Source organism: Anastrepha obliqua, chromosome 5 (assembly GCF_027943255.1).
Source record: "Anastrepha obliqua isolate idAnaObli1 chromosome 5, idAnaObli1_1.0, whole genome shotgun sequence".
Classification (NCBI taxonomy): Eukaryota; Metazoa; Arthropoda; class Insecta; order Diptera; family Tephritidae; genus Anastrepha; species Anastrepha obliqua.
The window spans coordinates 64928583-64953836 of record NC_072896.1 but is presented as its reverse complement, the minus strand read 5'-3'; the positions used below and the strand labels follow the sequence as shown (position 1 = coordinate 64953836).

The 25254-nt window shown below is 35.9% G+C and overlaps 2 protein-coding genes across 4 annotated transcripts in view; one reads left to right on the top strand and one right to left on the bottom strand.

Annotated features, from left to right (window-relative positions):
- The first annotated feature begins 111 nt into the window (after positions 1 to 111).
- Positions 112 to 1303, top strand: LOC129247404 (peroxisome assembly protein 12). The gene has a single exon (XM_054886523.1). It carries the CDS (start codon positions 217 to 219, stop codon positions 1102 to 1104), a length of 888 nt encoding a protein of 295 aa, XP_054742498.1. The 5' UTR covers positions 112 to 216; the 3' UTR covers positions 1105 to 1303.
- A 6737-nt stretch (positions 1304 to 8040) lies between these two features.
- The window catches only part of LOC129249015 (1-phosphatidylinositol 4,5-bisphosphate phosphodiesterase classes I and II), a 54109-nt gene continuing 36895 nt past the window's right edge, over positions 8041 to 25254 (bottom strand). Inside the window, exons 10-19 of one of the 3 annotated variants that reach the window (XM_054888624.1) lie at positions 24599 to 24771; positions 20524 to 20737; positions 19566 to 19723; positions 19333 to 19503; positions 19073 to 19273; positions 14839 to 15169; positions 13903 to 14365; positions 13471 to 13836; positions 13263 to 13407; positions 8041 to 8622 (exon numbers count right to left, since the gene is read on the bottom strand). In XM_054888624.1, the coding sequence (XP_054744599.1) occupies positions 8338 to 8622; positions 13263 to 13407; positions 13471 to 13836; positions 13903 to 14365; positions 14839 to 15169; positions 19073 to 19273; positions 19333 to 19503; positions 19566 to 19723; positions 20524 to 20737; positions 24599 to 24771 (2507 nt within the window). In that variant the 3' untranslated portion in view covers positions 8041 to 8337. The remainder of the gene's footprint in view (positions 8623 to 13262; positions 13408 to 13470; positions 13837 to 13902; positions 14366 to 14838; positions 15170 to 19072; positions 19274 to 19332; positions 19504 to 19565; positions 19724 to 20523; positions 20738 to 24598; positions 24772 to 25254) is intronic. The other 2 variants (XM_054888625.1, XM_054888627.1) reach the window with 2 other exon arrangements.

Here is a 25254-nt window from a genome sequence, read left to right as displayed (position 1 = left end):
TGTTCGTGTGCTTTCTCTGCCGTGATTAATGCATATGTGAACGTATTAAACGTATAAATATCGATACATATATGGATGGTTTTATTTATCGATTACGGATTGAAACGATAATGAATTGCCTTAATTAGATTGGTGGAAAAGGTCTCGACAAGTGGCTAATTTATTTACATTTTGAAGAAAGTAAAGATATTTAAGTCCTTTTAATTTCAATTGATAATGTCTGAGAATGCCAATTTGCGACAGAATTTACAAAATGTACCTTCAATATTTGAAATAAGTGCCGCCGAAACACTGGACTCACTTATCTATCCAGCATTAAGTAAAATATTTGATTACTTGAATCTCCGTTTGGACTTTAAGCTTTGGAATACGTATAGACTACGTGAAGAGTTATCACCTGTTGTGACCTGGGCGCTCCAGTACTTATATTTACGCAATCGTGGTTCTTCATTTGGTGAAATTTTCTACGGATTGCAACGAACAAATACCGAAACTGGTGAACTAATAACAGGCCGTCAACAAGTGATATCTGCCAGCATTCTAACATTGTTACCATACTTCGAACGCAAGCTTAAAAACCGCAACGCTCAACATGAAGACATATCAATTGTGGAGCGACAGGCACTAAACGCTTTGCATGTATACCATGCCACCAAAGCAATACATACATTCCTGTATCTTATAAAATATGCCACCAGCCACTCGCCTATTTTTCGATCCCTCGGTTTGACATTACGTTACCCTAGTGAATCACCGAAAGATGATACGACTACCTACATATTTCTAAAAGTGCTCGAGGTATTTGCGTTCTTTCTACAATTCATTCAATGGTGGTATTCGAACGATCAACGTCGGAAAATTGGCGGCGCGTTAAAGAATCCGGTCCCATTTAAAAGTACATCTGAAAAGCTGAGAAAAAGCGTTTCAACAAAAGGCATTTGTCCTATATGCCTTATGACAGTTGGAACGCCTACTGCTTGCAGCGTATCTGGATATGTATACTGCTGGAAATGTATAATTTCACATTTAAAAGAACGTTCTTCTTGTCCCGTAACTGGTTACAAAATAACTTTGGATGATTTGATTCGAATTTATGAATCGTGAGTGAATAATTCATTCCATAAATTCGTACAAAATGTGATTGATTAGGTAGATGCGCTAAATATACATATACTTCACCTAAGAATTCCTTATGATCTTAACTGGGTTATTGGTTGGACCCAATTGACTGATATTGTTGGTATTTCATTTTCTTGCTTGTTCATTTGGTTCAAATAAATAAAAATTAATGTATTATAACTCAGCTTGGTTTATTGCTTTTTGCTAACTACTTACATAGTACCTTTCGTCTTTTGAGCAAAATATATACATTTAGTATATAGCATAGTGTGCAGAATTTTGAGCGTGCATTTAAATGGTTTCTTACTTTGTTGAGGAAGTACGAAATAAGCATATAAATCTCACTGCATGCAATAAATACAATGAAGGAGGTTCTATGAATCGGGTAATTGTCTAAAGAGGTCTAATGATAGACTTAGCAGCGCAAAATTTTCAACCATACTTAGCAAGCAAGCAATAGCAGCATTCGTTCCCACGACAGTCGATTCTACGTAACCGGAACAACCCGAATTATATCCGGCCAAGGACTGTCACTTCAGCAGTATTCCTCGTATATGCACGGGGAAAGTTTATGGTGCTATAACAACAACAAGCATACATACATATATACGACGATTCCTGATATACTTTTCACTAGACAGGGCTAGTTTACTGGGGCACAATTACGTTCTAGATATTGTAGCAGGTTAAACTCCTACCTATCCAGAATCGACCCCGACATACCAAACATATGTCCGGCATGTGAAGGCACCCCGCACGACACTAACCACCTTTTCACATGCCCCCTAAAACCGACTCATCTAACACCCCTCTCCCTCTGGACCCAAAAACAAATTTTGCCCAACATTTTTTCCCCATAAATTTTGTTTCCCCAAAAATGTTTCCCAAAAAAAATTTTTTTTCCATAATTTTGCTTCCCCAAAATTTTTTTTCCACAATTTTCCAAAATGTTTTCCCTATAATTTTGTTTACCCAAAAATTTTTTTCAAAAAATTTCCCAAAATTTTTTTTCCACAATTTTCCAAAATTTTCCCCCCAAATTTTGTATCCCCAAAAATTATTTCCAAAAAATTTCCCAAAAAAAATTCCACTATTTTCCAAAAAATTTCCCAAAAAAAATTTTTTCCCAAAATTTTTTTTCCACAATTTTCCCCCCAAATTTGTTTCCCCAAAAATTATTTCCAAAAAATTTCCCAAAAAAAAATTCCACTATTTTCCAAAATTTTTTTCCCTTAAATTTTGTTTCCCTAAAAAAATTTTTTTTCCACAATTTCGCAAAATTTTTTTTTTCCTGAATTTTTCCCAATAAAAAATTTTTTTCCCCATAATTTTGTTTCCCCAATAATTTTTCCCAAAAAATTTGCCAAAAAAAAATTTTTGTTCCTCATAATTTTGTTTTTCCAAAAATTTCCCAAAACAAATTTTTTTTCCATACATTTTTTTCCCTAAATTCTTAATTTCTCATAATATTTTTCCCCCAAAAATTTTTCCCAAAAAATTTCCCAAAAAAAATTTTTTTTCCACAATCTTCTAAAATTTTTCCCCCCTAAATCTTGTTTCCCCAAAAATTTTTCCCAAAAAATGTCCCAAAAAAAAAAATTTTACCAAAGTTTTGCAAAATTTTTTTCTTTTTCCCCCTAAACTTTTCCCAAAAAAAAATTTTTTCCAAAATATATAAATCTTTTCCCCTAAATTTTTTGTTTCCCATAATATTTTTTCCCCAAAAGTTGTTTCCAAAAAATTTCCCAAAAGTTTTTTTCCAATTTTTTCCAAAAATTTTTTTTCCATAAATTTGTTTTCCCCTAAATTTTTTGTTCCCCTAAATTTTGTTTCCGTAAAAATTTTTCCCAAAAAATTTTCCCATTATAAATTTTTCTTTCCCTAAATTTTTCCAAAATTTTTTTCCGCATAATTTTGTTTCCCCAAACATTTTTTCTAAAAAATTTCCCAAAAAAAATATTCTCCCACAATTTTCCAAAAAAAAAATTCTCCCAAAATATTACCGGGAGCTATAGGTGCCCTGCATTCAGGAGAGCTCTAACAAATAAAAGTAAATGAGAATTGTTCAGATAAATCTTAACCACTGTGAGGCCGCTCAAGACCTATTGTCACAAAGAGCTATGAGCTGACCAGCCCCGTGAGGTAACTCCTTCTTGGACAGTTCCGCGAGGAGAGTGGTAGATAGTGGAGAGGTGTTTAGTACGTAGGTGTAGCTGTGAGGCTAGAAGTTGTGCATACTGCTATGTCGGTATAGCAGTACTCATGAGAGTTCCCTCTTCACGGGCGTCATCCCGGAACAAAAAGGCACAGTAAGTGTGGGATTACCTGCAGAGAATAGTGGACCCGATCCGGACTTATCCATGCTGTCGGATAACTGCAGTCCTTCTTTCACGAGACGTGCACCAACTCTCCAAAAGCGAATCGATACAAGTGCTGCAGATCTTATTAAAGAGCAGGTAGCGCTTATAGACTGCCTAATATTTGAAGCTGCATCATTATATGTAAGTGGATGATGACAATTCTTTTTACAATATTTCGAGCCATTGCGTGTATGTTGTTATAGTTAATTTCAAGGCTGCCCATTTGAGGTGAACGAAAAGGTGCCATCAGTCAAGATTCCAAGGCGTATCCAGCGTCTCCCAGGCAACAAAGGCAGGCACTTATATAAGGTCGCCCATATCGAGAGGGTTGCTGGATCGCTCAATATTTTTCGCTCAATTTTGAGATTTCGTTTATGATACTTCTCTCTTCCTCCATTAACACAAGTGCACATGGCAATGCGTACATTTGAATATGAAAATTCAGCTAACTTGACAAACAACATAAAGATTATTTGCCAAATTGTCTTCTTTACATTGAAGTGAGCGGTTGTCGAAATATTAAAATTTGACATTTGAGTTTGGTAGCACTTTTTTCGTGTTCACATGGAACCCACGATTACAATTTTTGTATTCGTAATAGACATTCCTATTCGTAGCATCCGGTACCGCATCGAATACTTTGAAAGATGGAGCGCTCATAAAGCTCATCGTTCCATCGCCTGCGATATTCGCCGCTGCCAACGTGCTAAGGTCCAAATATTTTTATTGGTTCAGAGTGTGCGATCACAGTCAGATGATAAATGGCAGGAAGGCGCAATTAACGCAGTACGATTACAATGTTTCGTTATGTGTCCTAAAAGTTAGCAAGTTTGCAACGTATGGGGAGAGGAATATAGCAATGAAAATGCAATTTGTCGAAATCTGACTACATATGAACTAAGAACATATGAATTAAGAACACACATGACCTATTTGAAATAGCAGTCGCTTAAAAAGCCTGTTGAGATTGAATAGAGACGGTACAAGAAACAAGATAGGCGTATTAACTGGTACGATTTTTGCAGAAGAAAATGGAAGAATAGGAAGCAATGAGACACCTCCTATGTGAAGGAGACTTCACACTCATGTGTAGTGCATTCTTAACAGAAGTAGCGGATATAGCACACCTAAAACTAACGAAGCTTTGCTCGGTTATAAAATCTACAGAATGATTTAAAAAGAAACCCATAGTGTAGGAAAAGGTTCAGTGGTATCACAGTGGATATACGGCAGGTCTAAGTGTGTCAATACGATAGCAACCCTGCCTACCTAGGGCAAGAATGTTCTTCACAATGAGATTTGTAAATGCTGAAATTGTGGAAAACGCTTTAAAGAAAGAAAATAAAACAATAATTCCAACAGTTTACTATATTTCAAGTCAATTTATTTATTTAGTTTTAGACTATTACACTGTGGGTATGACATAGTGATTTCAGCTTAAATTCAGAAATGTTATTTTTGTTGTAATCTTTTTTCTATCGTTCTTGATTTCAATTACTTTAAAACTATATAACACCAATGCTAATAAGCGTGAGATATTGGTACAGTATGAAAAACCGAATATTGATGTGGTGTGGATAACTTAGATACGCGATTTTTTTTTTATGAAACTCGTCTCCGGTATATTTTTGCGCTAACGCGACTTAAACTATGTTTATCAACACTCAAGATCTTTTGGTATATATTCTAGCCGTAAATACCATTTTTTAAATATTCCAAAATGTTTTAGATGAAAGAAAAACTCGAATATTAAAGATATCCATTTTGTGCATTGATTTTTTATTGTAATATATATTAAAATACTGATAATGTTATTACAAACACGACGGTACATACATACAGTGAACTGAAGGGTTTTGCATTGACATGAGTTATCTCTACAATCACTTGAAATTTTAAGTTGCAACTAAAGGTAACTAAAATACTATTATTTTGTTTGAATAGGTAGAAACAACTTATTTTAAAGGATTCATTTCATTATTCAAAACTACAAAAATTAAAAGCAGCTCCTTTACTCTAAAAGCATTTATTTAGTTAAAAAAGAGGTTGTCTGTAAAGTCGGTTTACTGACGATAGTTTAACGTGACAACGTCATAAGAAAATACTGATGTAATGGTTGCAATTTTCAAAACAAAATTTTAATTTTATTTGTTTGATAGATATTTTGTATGGATATAGAGGAGGAGGTAAATGGAATTGCAATGGAATAGGTCAAGTTACATTTACACAAACGTGAAAAATGACGAAACATTTATCAAATTCATGAAAGATATCTTCAATTTCGATTCTGCATCAGACGTTAATAAGTCAACAACACTAAGAGGCACCATCATCGATTTGCCTTTTTCAAGACACTTTACACTCGAAACACTCCCTTTCATTTCCTACTTTTTCCATCATCGTCCTATTCTCAACAGAGAAATGGTTCATTACCATGCACACAGGAAGAAGGCATATGCAAATACAAGTATGTGAATTTATATACAAATGCGCATATACATACATACACATACATACATATAAATATATGCTCACTCAAGTAGGACAGAGCCAGATGTCGAACGTTGCCGAACGCGGGGACCGATTGTGCTCTTTTTCGTTCGTTCCCCGCTCTCGCTTGCAGTTCAAGCACATTAGCTTACATTTGCTTGCGTACGGAATAGATTCGTATATTTGATATGTCCATATGATTTGTATGCATCTTTACATATAGATTTGTTCTTTTGGAAAATTGCGCGAAATTGTATATGTATATGCATGTTTATATACATATATTAGTATACAACATATCTTATAAGGTATGTGGTAAATATTTCATTTACATTTTTTCCTTCATATATAATAAAAAAATTAATAATAATAACATTAAGACAACAGGTATTATTAACAAACTTGGTTTTATTTTAAATTCTTCAAGTAAATCAAATTAATAATAATCAATAAGAAGGCATATGCAAATACAAATACGTGAATTTATATATGTACATATGCGCATATACATACATATATACGCTCACTTAAGTAGGAGAGAGCAAGATGTGGAACGTTGCCGTTCGTTTGCTTTGTTCATTCCGCGCTTTCACTTGCAGTTCATTCAAGGTAACGGCAACGAGCAAGGCAACGACAAATGAGCAAGGTAACGACAAATGAGCAAGGTAACACTAATGAGCAAGGTGACGACACATTTTTTCGTGCGTGCAGCCGGCTAAATCGAATTATAAGACGTTATCACGTCAAAAACGTCTTTGTTATTATCTGCGAGTGTGCGAGTTTTTTACATCGTCTTTAAAAAGTAATTTGTTATTATTGCCTTACGCAGGATAACGACCCAAAATAATCCGCCGTAATAATGAAAGTGGGCGTCCATGGAGACCAAGTCACTTGAGCGCTACATATGTAAATAGTAGAAATGAGAAGAAAATCGCACACGAGTATAAGAAAATATACCGCTCGAGGTTAAACAAATTTAGTACATTTTATGACAAGAAAACTGCAAGCTATGTTAGACGACAAAGGTGGCCACACAAAGTAATAATTATTTTATTATTTTTAATTAACAGATGATGTAAAAGATTTTTTTGTCCTTGAAAAGGAGCTCGTTTTGTTTTTTGAAGTTTTGGGTAATAAGAAGAATTTCACAAAATTAATTGTTTTTACTGATTCAAAAAAAATCAAATATTATTTTAGTTACTTTTCAAGAACAAAACCTTTGGTATGAAAAAATTTATTTGTTCCCTGTATGTTAAATCGGTAAAGGTCGACCATAGGCGGGATCTTGTACTATAAATAAATACCAAAAGAGAAATTTACCTTTTTTAGTTTGTGTTACATTTTAACTATAAAATTAATAATCCATAATATTATATATATATTTTTTTAATTATAAATTGTACTAAAAATAATTAAACTGGGAAAAACATATTTTTTACAATTTTGCTTATTTTTAAATCGCTCGAGCATTATTCAAGTGCAGCCACAGACGTAGGAAGCATAATAAGCTTCTATATACAAACGAAGGATCACACGAAAAATTACTGTTTGCAGCAGCAGTAAATCTTTCGAAACCATTTGCTTCGACTTGTTCAGCTGTAAACAGAGAAAATAAGTTCACATTTCTTCTTCCCATTTGCTGAGTGATGAAAACTAAATACTTTTCGGAACAAAGTCGCATTCATTTCATAGTCAGCTGTTTTAGTAACACCACCAGCTTGGTGTTAACCTTTTCGTTACTGCTTGTGTTTCTGTAGAAAGCAAAGTAAATAACGAAGATCACATAAAAATAGTACTAACATTGTCGGTTCTGCACGCGCGCACATTTCACTAACATTTAATTCGACAGCCAGCCCGAATTAAGTTTGGGTGTTAAACAAACTCATAGACAATGAGAGTTATAGGTAATAACATCTGACTGGCGGACGCATTTAATCTTAGCAAATAAAAGTAGGCGTGGTTTTTATCCGACCTTAATAAAACTTATCCCACAAAGAAAAAAACTGCATACATCAGTTTCTCTCATTTTATCTTATCCTCGCTTCGATTTCATCTTTCAGGGCAAGAGGAATTTTCACAAGATAATGGTAGCTGAGCAGCTGATTTTATTTTTGAATTTGCCTAGTTTCAGGGTATTAAGTAAATGCTTCTAAATAAATAGGATGTATGTAACTGAATCGAATAATGCTTTGTCGAATACACAGATGTTTACCCATCAAATTTCATGAGTTTAAATATTTTCTTTGTTCTTTTTAATTTAGTTTCCGCACTGCATTATACATTACTTTTGCAATAGAATTATCCGCTATAGATTTTGATTAATTTTGTATGTTTGAGTACATGCTGTTTTATTGTAAACATCTGGGGTTTAAACGCTTGCCGCAGCTCCAGCACAAGGTTCACCATCAGTTTCAACTCCACTGCTATCCAAATGATCTTTATTCCTGCCACCGGTATTATCCGTTATACTGTTACTCAAACGCGCCGGAGAAATCGTATTTCCACAAATTGAGTTCAGTGAGCGATTATTACTAAAAGCAGATTTAGATGCCGCTGCACCACTGGCGCTACTGGAGTCTTGGAATAGTACTAAGAATCCATTGCTTGAAATGCAGGTACGAGATGCGGCTTCCTTTTCGAGTATTTGCTGGGCCTATAAAGAAAAATGGAACCAGCGCAATATACTAGTTTAATAAAAAAATTATATGTACATGTACATATGTATATGTTTATGACATATTATTATTAACATATCGCATCTGTCGGACGTTACGTCAGCAGTTACCTTATTTCGTCAGTGTTCCACTTGACATTCCTAATTTAATTTTTGAAGAGTTATTATCACCCCCAAATAGCAATGATGGCAATAATTACAACACTTACTTATAACTATAATGCGGCTCTGCATTCTTCAACAGAGAAAATTGTGAAGCAATTAAATTTTTCTTTTTTTTTAGTATTATTCCAGCACTTGGAATAACTTGTGGAGCAGCACAGCGAATATGTTAGGGCCGAAATTCACACAAATGACCCACGAGGAGGTTGAAAAATGCCGAAAAAAACAAAACAGTGCGAAGTAAACCAAAGCATGAAAGAAAGCTTATTTCGAATAAACAAATAAATGAGCTGTTTGAATTTGCTATACATATAAATGTAAAATGAAAAATTATCCAAATGCTGGTTAAAAACACTTCTTATCAAAATTCTCCAATTGCTTCTGGGGCAATGCTAATAAATTTGTTTGTTTACATTTCTTCAATTTTCATCCTAACGTTTCTTCCCTTTTAACAATCCATCTTGCTAGAAACATTAGACGGCAAATAAAATCCATGTTGCTAATAAAACTCTCACAGAGCACTCGAAGCGCGTAGTCTTAATTGACTATGTAGATTGGGTTGAGAAAACTCCCTATTAGTCCCGGTTCGAAGTCTGGCTCTGAACACCACAAGGACCTGCGTCAACCCTAGTCTGGATCCCCGTTTTCATAGATAGTCATAGGGCTTACGGGAACGACATATACGCGCGGCGATAGCGACTGTGAGTTGGGGCCCTTTTATCATGGGCATGGTAGCATATCAGGTACCCCGACAAGCCACCAACAGCAGCTAGTGATTATCTTGACGGCAAACAGTAGACAGCAAAACAGTGTGCAAACTCCGACAACTAGCAACCCTGCGCCCGATACATGGGAAAGGATATCGACGGCGAGGACGGTCATCTGGCAGCAAGATGTGGAAATGCAGAAAAATGCCGCTGGAGCACAGAAGGCTGACAGCAAAAAATGCCCACGGTACAAAATGGTAGTGGGCAAAATCAGGCGATTAGAATTCTGCAACTCAACTGCAAAGCTGCTCAGGACTTACTCAGGCAATCAATAGTCGAAAAGAAAATAGACATCGCAATGCTTTCGGAACCTTTCGAAATGAAGAACTACTTCAGCTGGCTAGCAGACATCGGATAACAAGCAATAATCTGGGCGGTAAACAACAAAGTTCCTCAGAGCAGGATGTCCACACCAGTTTTAACGGAATCGCAATATTTACGGAACACATTATACCAGTTTTTGTCAACATATCACTATCGTGGAAATCTAAATTGAACCAAGAGTCTACAATGACAAAAATGTCTAAGTCTCCTGTGCACTATAATGAATAATTTTCTTTGATTTTGTTCTAAGACCCGAAATGTTTTGATAATGTATTTGCAGCCCATGCTTATAATCAGTGATTTCATCGCAGCTGATACTTACTAAAGTAACTAGTATTTTTGAAAAAAATACAAATAAACGAAATTGTCTGACTTTACATTATATTTATTTTTGTATTCAAGTTTTACGTAACAAGTGTTTACGTACAGCCAATTAACAGTGCTTAACCTACGATAACTAATATAACACTAATTTAACAATTTAGAAGTAACTGTATTTTTATAAATTTTAAGTTGATTAGTTTATGTCTATCGATAAGATTGGGTCCAGAAAATTCAAAGACCGTAGGGCGAAACGAAGACATACCTTTTGGATACACTCAAGTCTTCTAATTTGACAAACAAGTCAATGTAATATAAGCTAACTTAGGAGAAGCCCACACAATACAAAACACGACAAAAGAAGAAATCAAATATTATATAAAGAAACTTAAAGACAAAAAGACACCAGGATATGACCAAATAGATGGGAAAATACTAAAGGAACTACCCGATACTATAATAAAATACATACGAGACCTCTTCAACGGAATAATTAGGTTACAATACTTCCCAAAAGCATGGAAAGTTGCACAAGTTATAGCGATCCCCAAGCCAAACAAGAACGCGACTGTTGCTAGCTCGTACAGACCAATTAGCTTGCTGCCCATCCTCTCTAAATTGTTTGAAAAAATACTACTTGACAGAATTGCCCCGATTCTAAAACAAAAAGACGCTATCCCCTCACACCAGTTCGGTTTCCGAAAACAACATTCAACAGTGCAACAGATTCACAGAGTAGTCAACAAAATTACAGACGACTTCGATAAGAAGAAATATTGCATTGCCGTGTATTTGGACATCGCGAAAGCTTTTGACAGAGTATGGCACAAAGGACTTCTATATAAACTAAAAACCATTTTACCACTTAACATATTTAATATCCTTAAAAGCTACATGACTGATAGACACTTCTTCATAAAATATGACGATGAGTGTTCTGTTATCTTGACGGCGTCTGCTGGTGTACCTCAAGGAAGCGTACTAGGCCCCATACTATACTTAGTATACACAGCAGATATACCAACGCCAACTACTCGAGGATCAATGATAGCTACATTTGCAGACGACACAGTTTTAATGTCAGCTAACCACAATGAAGAAGCAGCAACAAAAACACTGCAAGATACGCTATCAGCTACAACAAAATGGTTTGAAAAATGGGGCATTGAGGTCAATAAAGACAAAACACAACATGTAATATACGCGAAGAGAAAATCTGCAAGATATCCAATCCAAATTAACGGGGAAGACATAAAAATACACTCAAGTGCAAAATACTTAGGCATAACGATTGACTCAAAACTCACATGGAAAAAACACATACTAAACAAGAGAAACGAGATGAAAAACAAATTCCGACAACTCTACTGGCTACTAGGAAAACAATCCACCCTAAGCTTACTTAATAAACAAATGATATACAAATCAATAATCAGACCGACATGGACCTACGGACTAGAAATTTGGGGGACTGCCAGTAAATCAAACCTACAAATCATTCAGAGAAGTCAATCTAAGATGCTAAGGACCATCACAAACGCAAATTGGTACATAAAAAATGACGATATTCACCGCGACCTCGGCATAGACACTGTCACTGAAGCAGTAAAAAGAAGCAGCAGTAAGCACATCTTGCGACTATTAGAGCACAAAAACCATGAGATGAGACTGATACCGGAAATGGAACTTAAACCAAGAAGACTAAAGCGCAAAACACCCACAGATCTTGCCCGTACTGTGATATAAAATAAAATATAATAATATAAAATTATAGAAAACTATGTATTAGTAAAATTATAACTAAATACCACCAAAGACAATAATGTTCTCTTTCAAAGGGAAGGGACATTTTAATTCCAAACCCTAACACCAATTACTTATTGTTAATATTAACAGATCGTAATTTATAATGGAAATAAAAAAAAAAAAAAAAAAAAAAAAAAAAAAAAAAAAAAAAAAAAAAAAAAAAAAAAAGTTGATTAGTTTATGTCTATCGATAAGATTGGGTCCAGAAAATTCAAAGACCGTAGGGCGAAACGAAGACATACCTTTTGGATACACTCAAGTCTTCTAATTTGACAAACAAGTCAATGTAATATAAGCTAACTTAGGAGAAGCCAACACCACCCAAGTCGCCTGTAATACGACTACCCATCATAGAGTAGCGACTTCTTTTAGATCTGCACTGAAACACTCAAGAGCAATTCGAGAAAACCCAATACCACACAAGCCATAGGAAATACGATCACAATGCGCACATCTCACTCGGAACCTATTATAAATTATCTGCACCAAGTTTACCCATATAAAGAGTGAAAAGAAATCAATACCGCACACGTTGCTAAAATATGATTATAACAGCGCATATCACGATCGAAATATCGTCCCCCCTGAAGAATACCCCTAACTAAGAGGGTCCGTTTCTAATTTTTTTTTGCATTTTTTTTTATTTGATTTTTTAAATGAAGATCCTTTCAAGAATATTCTGTGAAAATTTTAGATGAATCGGAGCAAAACTTACAAAGATACAGCCATGTAAGTGTTGCTACCTACCTGGCTCAACCGCGTTTAGCGTTAGCGTTAAAGCGTTTTTCCCACAACTTACGTTTTCAAAGTCGGTGCCCCTCATAACTTTGAAACTACTGCACCGATCCTTTTGAAATTTTGAACCCTTTTTCTGTAGATGTTTTACAAGGTAACGCCGAAGAGTTTTTTTCGAATTTGTTGATACTTTTGTTTTTACGGTAACTAATATAATTCACCGATTTTTTACGCGAAAATCGTGTTTTTGACTTTAACGTGTTCCTAAAAAATCGAAAAATTTTTAATTTCAAAAAAACCCTCTCGGCTTTACCCGGAGAAAACGATTATCTAACGAAATAACTTTGGTTTTTTGATTTCAGATGATTTAACACCGAGTTATGAGGGATGGGTCCGAATAATTTCTGCCATTGCCGTATTTTTAAATATTTTTGGATGAAAATTTCTTCGAGACAATTCTTCGATGTGGTCAGCTATAAATAGCAATACTTAAACAAATGTTACCTTGTTCCGGTGTTCCATCAGAGCATTCCGCACTAATTCGTGTTGCTTTTGCAGATCATCGGTACGTTTATCGAAAGTCTGTTTTAAACGTACCCGCTCTGCAACACCACGTTCCACTACCGAACTGGCTACTTCACGCTTCATTCTATCAAAACAGTAGAGCACAATTTAGTATAAAAATAATTTGGACATAAATATGTTGACTCACCTAATCAACTCATCACGATCACGATGCACGGATGACAAGTTTTTCACTTCGGTTCGACGCGCCTCCTGCAACTGATGCATTACCTCAGAGGTTACTCGATCCAGGGAGACTTTCAATTGTTTCATTTGGTTTGCCTGTGAATTACGCAAAACCTTGTCCGCTAACTCATAGATTATCTCATGGTATTTCTCCTGAATACAACGGTACTGTAATAAATTTTCCCGGCACGAGGCAAGCATTCGCTCTTGTAGCGAGCGTGACCCCAGGGATGAGTTTTCTACCCCACTACTAGCTGCTGCGTCAGATGAGTCCTCATTGATATCCGCAATATCTGGCACACAGGGTGGCACCTCAATGCCAATATCGCTAAAGAAAATACAATATGAAAAACATTGGGCACTCAAGTGCGGACACACACTTAGGCACACTTACAGACTCTTATTGCTAAGCCGTTTCTTCAGTTTGCTGGCAATGTTGAACATTGGCCTTTTGTTTCCATCCAGTGGACTGGACTTGTGTATGACAATTTTGATCTTTTCCTTATCGTGCTTTTTACGCAGCGACTCCAACTTCTTTTCCATCTCAAGCAGCTTTTCACGTACCATCTTGTGATCTAGTATCTTATCCAGCGGATCCGCACACACCAAGCCTACATCGAACTGTAACGACTCCACTTGCCGAATAGATGTTTGAGCAGATGAATCTAGCGAATGCTGATGTGTGAATCCTGGCCCACCAGCGTTTCTGGCATCCGCATTATCTTGATCAGGTGGTGATGATGCTTCTACACCGATCGCGGTAGTGGCTGTAATGCTAGCTCGATGCTTCGGGCTCATTGTCGTAGACTCAACTGGACGTAGCTCTTTCTTCTGGCCACCTACTTGTACAAAAACGACTTTGCTTGTCAAGTTTAATGGACGCAGCCGAAAAGGTAGCAAGGAAACGAGGAAGGAGGTTGAATGCAAACCGAGGTGTTTGGGTGTGTAAGTGTTGTTATTGAGCGTGATGGTCGAGTGTAGATAAAAAGTTGTTGATAGAAAGGTGGTAGTATGCAAGAGAAGAGGGATTGGGGCGAGGGATATTGAAGTGCCCAGTAACCAACAGTAGATGGAAGGATATTAAAATAAGTAAAAAATAAATAGAAAATAATAGTTCAGGTAACCATAGAACGAAATAAACTCAAAGTATTATGCTTCAACTCATCATAAGAAAATATTAAAATATTAAATTTATTAATTATTAGAGCTTGGCCTTCACCGATAATACTAATTTCTTGATCGTCGACTAGTATTTAAGTATTACACATAAACGCTATGCACGTTTAAATGTGCACTCGTGTCTAACTGAAGCTTGTGATATACTACTTACATGAGCTTGTTATATCCTCCTCTGATGATATCAGTTCGGTACCCTCGGTCAACACTGCCAATTGTTTGTCCCGCTTCTCCAGTTCGCTTTGATATTTAATCGGGTTGGCTAATGCTTCGGCGAAATTGGACAGATCGTCTGGCACATAGTCTTTAACCACAATATATAGAAAGAGGGATGCAAGTGTTATTGGTTGTCCCGATTCGGTTCGAAGATTCACATGCCGATACCCAGGACACAATCCAATAACGGGAAGAACGCGATGCCCAAGGAATTTACCTCCCTCTTCATAGGCCGCGATGCGTATGTTGGCTAGTTCGGGCAGCACCACCTGTAAGTGGTAATTCGTAAAAAACACAAGGTAGTTTCTAAAATATACTTATATATAATAAGTATGTTTAGAGCTTTTTAAGTTACGCGTGAATTTCTCAAAAATATGCCAAAATCTTCACTTATTAGAACTTGAACTCAAAATTCGATGGATTTCCGATTGCTTTGGATTTCTTGATTTACGCTTGATTTGATACCGTACGACTTTTAGTCTGCGTTATATTGATAATGTTATGTCTGCGTTAAGTTTATTCTCTTATTTGTCATTTACGTTTTCCAAATTCTTTGCTTTGCATTGTAATCATTTTTATTTTAATCTCATTTCATTCATATTTCTTTCATCTCATTTGTGCTTTTCATATTCTTTGCTTTGCAATGTAACCTTTTTTATTTTGATTTCATTCCTATCTATTTCATCACCCCCTAGCTTTATTTAAATTCCTTCACCTTCCGTATCCTCCCAACCATAAACTGTCAATGTGTAATGTAAAGTCTGTCAATTGAATGCGCGAAGTTTGAATGCTGAAAAAATTAACTATCTAAATTTTGTTTTTGATAATTTGAGCATTGACTTAATATGTATTACAGAGACATGGTTCAAAGAGTATATTGATAATAATGTATATTCTCTGTGTGAATACATTATTATTAGATGTGATAGGACAACGAAAACTCGATGAAAAAAAAAAACCAAAACTGAAATGGGAAGAGACCTGCAGATCAGATCATTTGCAGGAAGTCGAATACATTTTTGTTGAATTTTATGATAATAATACCAAATGTCTAGATGCAATGTCTAGCAATAGAAATGACCTCTCAGTGATATATGATAAATAAGCGGAATTCAACATTTTCTATGAACACATTATTGTGTGTGGTGATTTAAATGTAGAGCTTCTGAGTGATAATTGTTCTTCCAGGAGTTTTATAGATAGTTTCCAATCATTAAGAATTTCAGTAAACAATGAATATGCTACTCGCTTTGCACCCCACTACAAACCAAGTCTTTTGGATGAATTTTGCGTCAGTAACAGAGATTACGTTAGTTATATTGATCTGCTTCCTATGGCAGGAGTTTCTGACCACGAGTTGTTATTCTTATCCTACAACATCCAGTTCAACAGACAAAATCAAGTAAAAGAGTTATTTTTTAGAGCTTTTAAGCTTATTCAGCATGATCTCTTAAGTAAGGAGCCTGCCGACCTTAATTGGAATATGTGTTGGTTATTCACAGCTGTGAATGAAAAACTGCAACATTTCAATGCTTTAGTCAGTCATCTATTTATTTGATAGGTTTGTTCCGGTGCGTAAAGATAAAGTCCATGGAAACAGGAAACCATGGTTTACACGTGAGGTATTGTCTTTAATTAGTGAGCGTAGTATTTAAGAAATGTAAAAATATATAAGAAATGTAAAAATGATAGAAACACTCTCGTGGCAAAATATCGTGTTGCAAGAAATAAAGTAACCGCAAGCACTAGAGATGCCAAAATGGCACAAAGGTAGCTCAATGATAGTTTACCTTCGAAAGTCCTATGGAAAAACCTTAAATCCTTAGGTGTCTCAGGAGAGGATAAGCCCGTGTGCAGTTTGGGCCCAGAAATCTTAAATACCCACTTTCTAGCATCTAACAGGGCTCCACTCGACATACCTATAAAAGTTCCTTTACGAGAGCATGCTGATGACGGTGAGTTTGAATTGTACCTGCAACAGATATGGATTTAATACAGTGTCTACATACTGTCAAATCTAATGCTATATGGGCCGACGGCATTTGTCTTAAATTTCTTAAAATTATTCTACCATTTGTTATACCATCACTTACGCATATAATTAACTTTTCACTCACCTCATCTTCATTTCCATATCTCAATATTCCCAAAAATAAAATGCTCTACCGCTCCTCAGCACTTCAGACCAATAAGCATTTTACCTGCGCTATCGAAAGTATTTGAACAATTTTTGGCGCGACAAATTACTTGCTACTTGGACAAGAATAATATGCTGAGTAATTTCCAGTCGGGTTTCAGAAATCTGCATAGTTGTTCCACAGCTATGCTTAACATTTTTGAACATCTTCGGTCTGCTTATGATAAAAGCTTCCTAACAGTATTACTCGATTTTTCAAAAGTTTCGATCACAACATTTTGCTGCAAAAATTGTGTCATCACTATAAGTTTGGAGCATTTTCTCTGCAACTAATAAAAAGTTACCTATCGAATCGGCTACAACAAGTTAAGTGTGGTGATAACTACTCAAGCCTAAAACCCATTACCTCAGGTGTGCCGCAGGGCTCTATTTTAGGACCAATTTTATTTTGCATTTCTATAATGATATTGTTGAGTGTTGCCAAAATTCGTCGATTCATCTCTATGCTGATGACACTTAGATCTACAGGGTTGGCCATATTAAACTGACCCATTGAGTAACCCTATAACTTTTTACTGTAATTTGAAATCTAAGGTTTACGTCAACAAGCCAAAGACACTAGGCGCACTTAAGGCCAATATCCGACGGGAAATTGCCGCCATATCGGCCGAGACGCTGGCCAAAACTATGGAAAACGCCGAAAAACGGGCACATTACGCTATACGAGCTAAGGGCGATCACTTGCGCGATATCATATTCAAAAAGTGATGTAAACGAATCTCCTTGAACTAAATTAAATGTTTTTCACAATGAAACACAAAAAAATGTTTCTTTTTCCATATTTTTTTAATAATCACATGGGTCAGTTTAAGATGGCCAACCCTGTACATGTCAAGGCCAAAAGGCCTTATTGAAGATTTGATAGCAAGGCTTAATGAAGACCTCACACGTATTTCTAACTGGTCCAAATCTAACAACTTGAAATTGAATGAGTCAAAGACGAGGCGATTCCTATTTCTCATTTAAGGTATGACCTTAGCTCTTTGCCGCCAATATTACTTATTGAATTAAATATGAACTTTGATGACATAGTGACTAACCTGGGTTTCAGAATAAATACAAGATTATCATGCGTTGACAACGTAAACCTTGTGTAAACAAGATATATAATATTCGTAGAAAGCTATATTTTACTGCCTACTTACTGCCACGACAAACTAAATTAAAACTTGCTAGATTACTCACTGTTCCTCACATATCATACGCTGAATTTGTATATTCCAAGCTTCATAATAATTCCAAATAAAAATTGCAAATCGTTTTAAATAATGCAGCGCGTTTCGTGTTTGAAAAAAGGAAATATATCTATTTACTCAAAACAGATTCTTGATCATAATCTGGGCTCGTATCTCAAAATACGCGCTCTTATATTCCTGCATCAATGAATATACAGACAAAAGCCAATCTACCTATATAAAAACATTAAACAATGCCAGTGCATTCGAATATTAAATCTGTTCCGACTTATACTTACTTGGAATCAGAGCGCATGTTCTTTGTTAGTGCCATAAAACTATGGAATTCTATACCAACTACAATAAAGCTTATAAAACAAGCAAGGTGCTTTAAAACTGCAGTTTCTAACTACTTTTGACCTTTAATTCTCCTTCCCTTCTTCCATTCCTACCATCTTTCTCTTTTTTTTCACTTACTATACTAAGTTTTGGTCTATAATTTTAATAGATAAAACAGTTTTAAATTTTAAGTAGCATTTTTATGTATCCTCGTTTTCTAGAATTAAAAGAAGACTGTATAACAAAAACAAATAAATTGAATTGAAATCTCGACTTTTATCTCTTTGGAAAAATAAACAATCACTTGCACACAATGAAGCTATTCAAAAAGCTTGTACTGACCTCCTATAGTACCATATATAACTGTCCACAAAATCAAATGGGTTTTGCCACAATAAGATTTTTATTATTTTTATTTTTAAAAAGGCCTATTTACAAACAGAAATATGAGCATTACATACCTTTTTGAACACAAAAGGTTCCTCGTCAAAAACTGGATTTAAACCATTATCACGCACGATTCGCGTGCGAAATCGCTTTCTCACAGTATCAGCCGGCAGACCAAACATATCCACCTCAACATATGTGCCAACGCGCTTATCCGTTAAAAATTGACCAGACAATACTGTAATAGACACAGTACCAGCAATAATCCCATCAACCTGGAAAGAAATAATTTACAATCCCTTCATAGTGTATAAATTATCTAAAGAAAAAGTACCGTACTCTCGGCGAAAGGGTCCAGACGCCGATCGGTGCGTCGCATAAATTCTGGCTTCAACAAATAGCCCGATCGATCATTGTACTCGAAGATACCCAAATTCAATTGCATAGCTAAATCTAAAGTCTGATAGTTGAGAGCAACTAGCTGGCAGCCGGCATTCCAAAAGAGCTTTACATAAAGGGTAAACAGCAGTAAATTTTAGTGTAAAGCATTCGGAAAGTTTAGCTAACCTGTGGCATAAAATTAGAACTATCGAAGCGGGTACCAGTTGGGTAAACTCGGGAAAGCTGGTGCTTATTGTAGTTTACAAATTCGATTGGGCGCTCTTTGAGCAGCGCAGTGGCTTGTTTTTCATCAAATGAAGACATTTCGTAGCACCTATTTTTTTCTATGGAAGTGGTAGTGAGTTTTTGATGTTTAATGTATGTATACTCTATACGAGGAGGTTTGTTAAAAAAAGTTTACTTTACAAATAGAAAAAATATTCAAAAAAGGACGTAAACGCAAAATTTGGGAAAATTTGCAAGTCGTAATAACAACTGGTTGGGATCTTGTTTAGTTAAGCATATATGTAGAACACATTTCACAAAGACAGGCATTTTTGCAGATACCTTGCCTTAATGGATTTTGTCTACTAAACTTTAGCATTCCTTCATCACTAACGTGCAATATTAATTTCTTACCATGATTTCTAAATCAGTTTGACGCTTTGATTGATTAAATTGCAATTGTCTTTAATAAACTTTTTTCTTGCTCTCAATTTTACGATAGTAAAAACTTTTAAAGTAGAATGGTATTTCAAGTCAAATTATCAAGTTGTTGAACAGACAGAGTACGATAAGTTTTGTTATGATTGGTGATTTCTTAATATCGGAAAATTTCAACACGATAATGCGACAGCTTCCTAATTTTCATGCAAAAAAAAAAAAAACACCGTCACCATGCTTCCGCCATTGTATTCTGCTTACTACTATACATTTTTTCATCCCTGTTCCAAACATATCTTCGAAAGTGGAAAAAGCTCTAAAACAAATGTACCATATCTAAGAAGATTACTTTGAAGGGGACAACAAGATGTGTTTGAATAAATAAATATTTTTTTAAGTATGGTAACCTTCTTATAACAAACATCTTACATATAAATACATACATACAAACATAATATATATATTTCCCGTTTAAACTTACTTTCGGCATTTTCAAAAGTGTAGAAATGCACTGGTTCCACATAGTTAACCAACGCTGAGAGCTCAGCGGCCGCTTCAGTTTCCTTTTGTGGTTTTTCTGCTGTTGGGTCAACGTCAACTGGAGGATTGGGTGTCGCATTTGGCATAGACTCATCATCGCTTGAGCTATCCGTATCGGAAGAGCCAGTACTATCCTTGGAATTCTGACGAATTTGCTAAGTAAGAAAGTTTACGGGGTATTTAAAGACAAATTACGGTGATATAATATATCAATTGCAATGTACAACATAATGCCAGAGATATCAGCTTATTATACTGACTTGGATTAGACGGTGACAGCCGTAGCCGAATTGATTTGTGCGTTACCATTGATAGAAAAAGTTTCTCTTTATAGCAGTCGCCCTGCAGACAATGGCAAACCTCCCAATGTATTTCTCTCACGAAAAATCTCCTCATAAAAACCATTTACCGGAGACGGCGTAAAACTATGGGTACTTCCATTTGTAAAACGACATCAAGATGCTTACCACAAATTGGAGGAAGGCTTCAATATTCAAGAGTTCAAATGTTCGAAATTCAACAAAGCGCCAATTATGTACTTAGTCCTGCCATAAATTCTGTTACAAGTTGTCCGTTATAGATACGAAATTATAATACTTTTGTAAATATTAAAAAAATATATATATCATTCGAAATGTTCACCATTTACTTTTGCATAAGCCTTCAAACGATTAGACCGTTTAGCCACTGCTCGGTGGTTTTTGCCTTATGGGCTGGAGCGGAATCTTGCTGGAAGATGCAACGCTCTCCATTAAAGGGGTACTGCTCAACTGCTTCACCACGCCTTCTAAGACACCCTCCTGTACACTTATGTCCCGGTCTTAACCCCTTTTCCACAGAAATTAAGAGAAGTAACGCCTTTACAAGACACTCGCCACCAAACCATTACGGAGGTTGGCTAATGGGCACGCTGAACTCTTAGAACAATATTTTTTGCGTCTTTAGAAGCTTTAGCATAGATTTTGTCGTTTTGCTTATTAAAAACTTCTTCAATACTGAACATTTTCTAATCTGTGAATAGAATATTTTCATGGCCGTTGACCGTGTGACACCGAAAAAGCTGCATGCATCTGTCGAGTCTAACTTCTCCAAGCGCGTTGTCAAAAGATGACTAATTGAGCGACGGAAAGCGTATATGTGGAGATCATTTCCAATTAGTCTTGACATGGATCTGGTATACATTCATTCCCTGGACATGATTTTCTGCCTTCTAAGGGTTCTTTCTCGAACGGCTTTTATGGCTGCACTGGTTCGAGCCACGCGGGGACGACAACTTCGTTTTCTGTTGGTCACTTCAGACCTTTAGGAAAAACTTCGATATGTTACCAAATATTGCATACGTACATATGCATATAAGTTTACATTACGCTTTGCTCAGTGCCTCGCCCAAGTCAAATCGACTAGAGACTTGCTTCACTATTCCCACAGTGCTTACTAAGCGGGCAAATATCAATTTTTCTGTATCAAATATAGAAATATATTTAATCTACTTCTTGAAATTGATTTTCGGGTTTGAGTATTCCCAGCGATTTGTGCCTAGTCTGTAAGACACACATTGTACGCAAATCCTGAAACCATCATTTAATTGCGATTGTCATACTGTTAACACGCGAAACAAAAAAAGCGGATGACGTGATTGCTCTTGCAGTTATTTACATGTGCGTTCAGAAAAAAACAAAAACAGGTTTGGTGAAAGAATGGTTGCAAAATAGGACAATCGTTCTCATATTAAGTTGTTAGGGAAATGAGTGCTCCAGAGGAGTATACATTTTTTTTATTAAATAAATGAGAAAATCCACCAACTGCGCCACAAACTAGCAACAAATCCGAAGTAAATAAAAATTTTCAATTACTTGCGGTTTGTGCCCGAACGGCAGATGATATGACGACTTTTTTGATGCCAGAAATATACTCGAAAGTTTGCCATTGAAATTGCGCGATTTTGGAATATTTTTTTTTGTGTTTCATGAACGGAGATTTGAACCTGCACACTTCCGAGTGGTAGTCGCGAACCAACCATTCGCCTACGACGGACGCCGATAAGAACCATACATGCAGTAAAAAGATTAAAAAGCATGTGCTTCACCACTTTACCGATAATAATAATTTTAAAAACAATTTTTATATACTGTATTGATTGAAAACGATTTAATTAGTTGCTTGCATATGAGAATCAACAATAACTGCTAATTCTAAAGAGTTATATAAGTATTTACACACATATTACGGTTAATGCTAATAGTCGCATTAACTTTTATTAAATATTTAAAATTGTTTCCATTCATGGCTAAAGCAATTTTCAAATCCTTATGCGGAGAAGCAGTTCTAATCTTAACCTGAACTGTATGCTTGAAAACTATTCGGATGCATGAAACCAATGAAGATTCATCCGTGAATATTAAGTATACCCAATTTCTTTCTGAATTTCCCTTAGCCCATGCAAGGCAAAACTTAAAACTGCTTCAGGTTGACGGCTTGAAGAGATCTGACCTTGCGTGTGGCCTCGTTCGGGCAAGGCGTCAAAGTTTTTAACTTCGGTATACCATTGCATTTATCTATGAACGTCTTCGACTTCTTCAAATATTTTTCGCCAGATGCACGGGTCATTTTCCATGCTTTAGGATGTGTGCATAGGAGCTTCTTCGTTTTGGTTGGCGTGATAAGCGCTTACGCGATTTTCGCCGAGTTTAAGCAATCGAGCCAGTCATTCCTTTCTCATGCTAACCGGCGCCAGTTGGACACACTAAGTTAAGCCAAGTCCTTCTCAACCTGATCTTTCCTTCATCTTCCTCTACTACCACCGGCTAGTACCACATCAAATATTTTCAGAGCCGAAGCGTTTGTATCCATCGAATGACACAACCCAGCCAACGTAGAAGCTGGATGTTTATTCGCTGCGTTATGTCTATGTCGCCGTAAAGCTCATATAGCTCATCGTTCCATCGTCTGCGATAAACGCCGTCACCAACATGCAAAGGTCTAAAAATCTTACGCAGAATCTTTCTCTCAAACATTCCAAGGGACGCCTCATCGGATGTTGTCATCGCCCAAGCTTCTGCGCCATGCTTTAAGACATCATGCCCGTCTTGAGAGAGACTTGTAGAGCGTTAGTTTTGTTCATCGAGAGAGGACTTTACTACTCAATTGCTCACTTAGTCCAAAGCAGCAATTGTTGGCAAGAGAGATTCTATGTTTCATTTCTATATAAATTCTATATTTAATGCTGGTTCCTAAATAAACGAAGTCTCATACAACCTCGAAATCATAACTGTCATCAGTGACGTGGGTGCCGATACGCGAGTGTGCCGGCGTTTGTTTGATGATAGGAGGTACTTCGTTTTGTCCTCGTTCACCACCAGACCCATTCGCTTTGCTTCTTTATCCAGTTTGGAAAATGCAGAACTAGCAGCTCGGTTGTTAAGGCCTGGATAAGAATGCCAAAAACGTCGGCATATACCAGAAAATGCACGCTCTTATAAAAAATTTTTAAAAGGTGCTTTGATGACTGGACTAATCGTTGGCATATGTGTATTGCTTCGAATGGAGCCTATTTTGTAGGCGATGATGATTAAACAATTATTTTGTGTTTTATTGAACAATTCCCGGTACTTTTTTGACAGAATGTATTTTGGATAGAAGTTAATGCACGCACCTTACTAGCTCCTCGTCGCCATGTGTACATAGGAACACTGCTTCAAATAATTTTTCATACGCGAAACTCATTTTGTAAAAATAACATACGCTTTGAAAATTGTTGACAAGACTAACAAATGGTATAACACATATTGCAAAATGGGATACACTTATTTAGCAGCATTTAAATTTTTGTATAGCGGAACTCTAAGTTTGAGTTTTGCTGGTCATACTTCTATGTACTCGTATGTTCGGACTAAACAGAAGACAACTAAACTAAGTGGTTGTAAGTTTGGATTTTCAGTTCATGGCACATAGGCAAACTGCGCATTTAACGGCTAGGCTAAAAACAGTACTTATAGTAAGTAAAGTTACGCGCCTACCTGAAGTTGTGGCGGATATACTGCGCAGTTAATATCGCCATTACCAGTCACAAGTGGGGTCGATGTAACCGAGCCGGCAGCAGCTGTTCCATTCTCACGCTGTACAGAGACGTTTTGTTGTATGGTAGACGGAATAACGGGATGATTTGCTAAGGCTTTAATGGATGCATCAACTGAAAATGAAATCAATTTTGTGAGTGTAATACGGGTTTATTTAAAGAAGAAAAGTTTAAACAGTTAAAAATACAATTATTTTCTTTAAATTCGCATTTTTAAATTATGATGAAATGATGATTTTGTGGTAATTTGTACATACTTGTAGAACAAACAGTGAGAATTTTGAAAATGTATACTTTTTCCTAGCTCAGTTGAACACAAGTATGGTATTTGACGTTTAAAGAAGCTCGAGTAGTAAAATATCTTTATATCTAAAATATAATATCTAAAAAATACAATCTTGCTGTTGAGGAAATATTTCTTGAATATAAAAACGAATCAGTTTTATTTAATGAATACATATAATTTGAAAAATCTTCCTATTGACGAACTGTGGTAAAAAATTTTTGTTTAAAAACTTTAATGAGTATGAATTTCTAAAGCTAAAAAAAATCATTGACATTGTATTAACTCTACTTCACTCAAATGCAAACACGGAT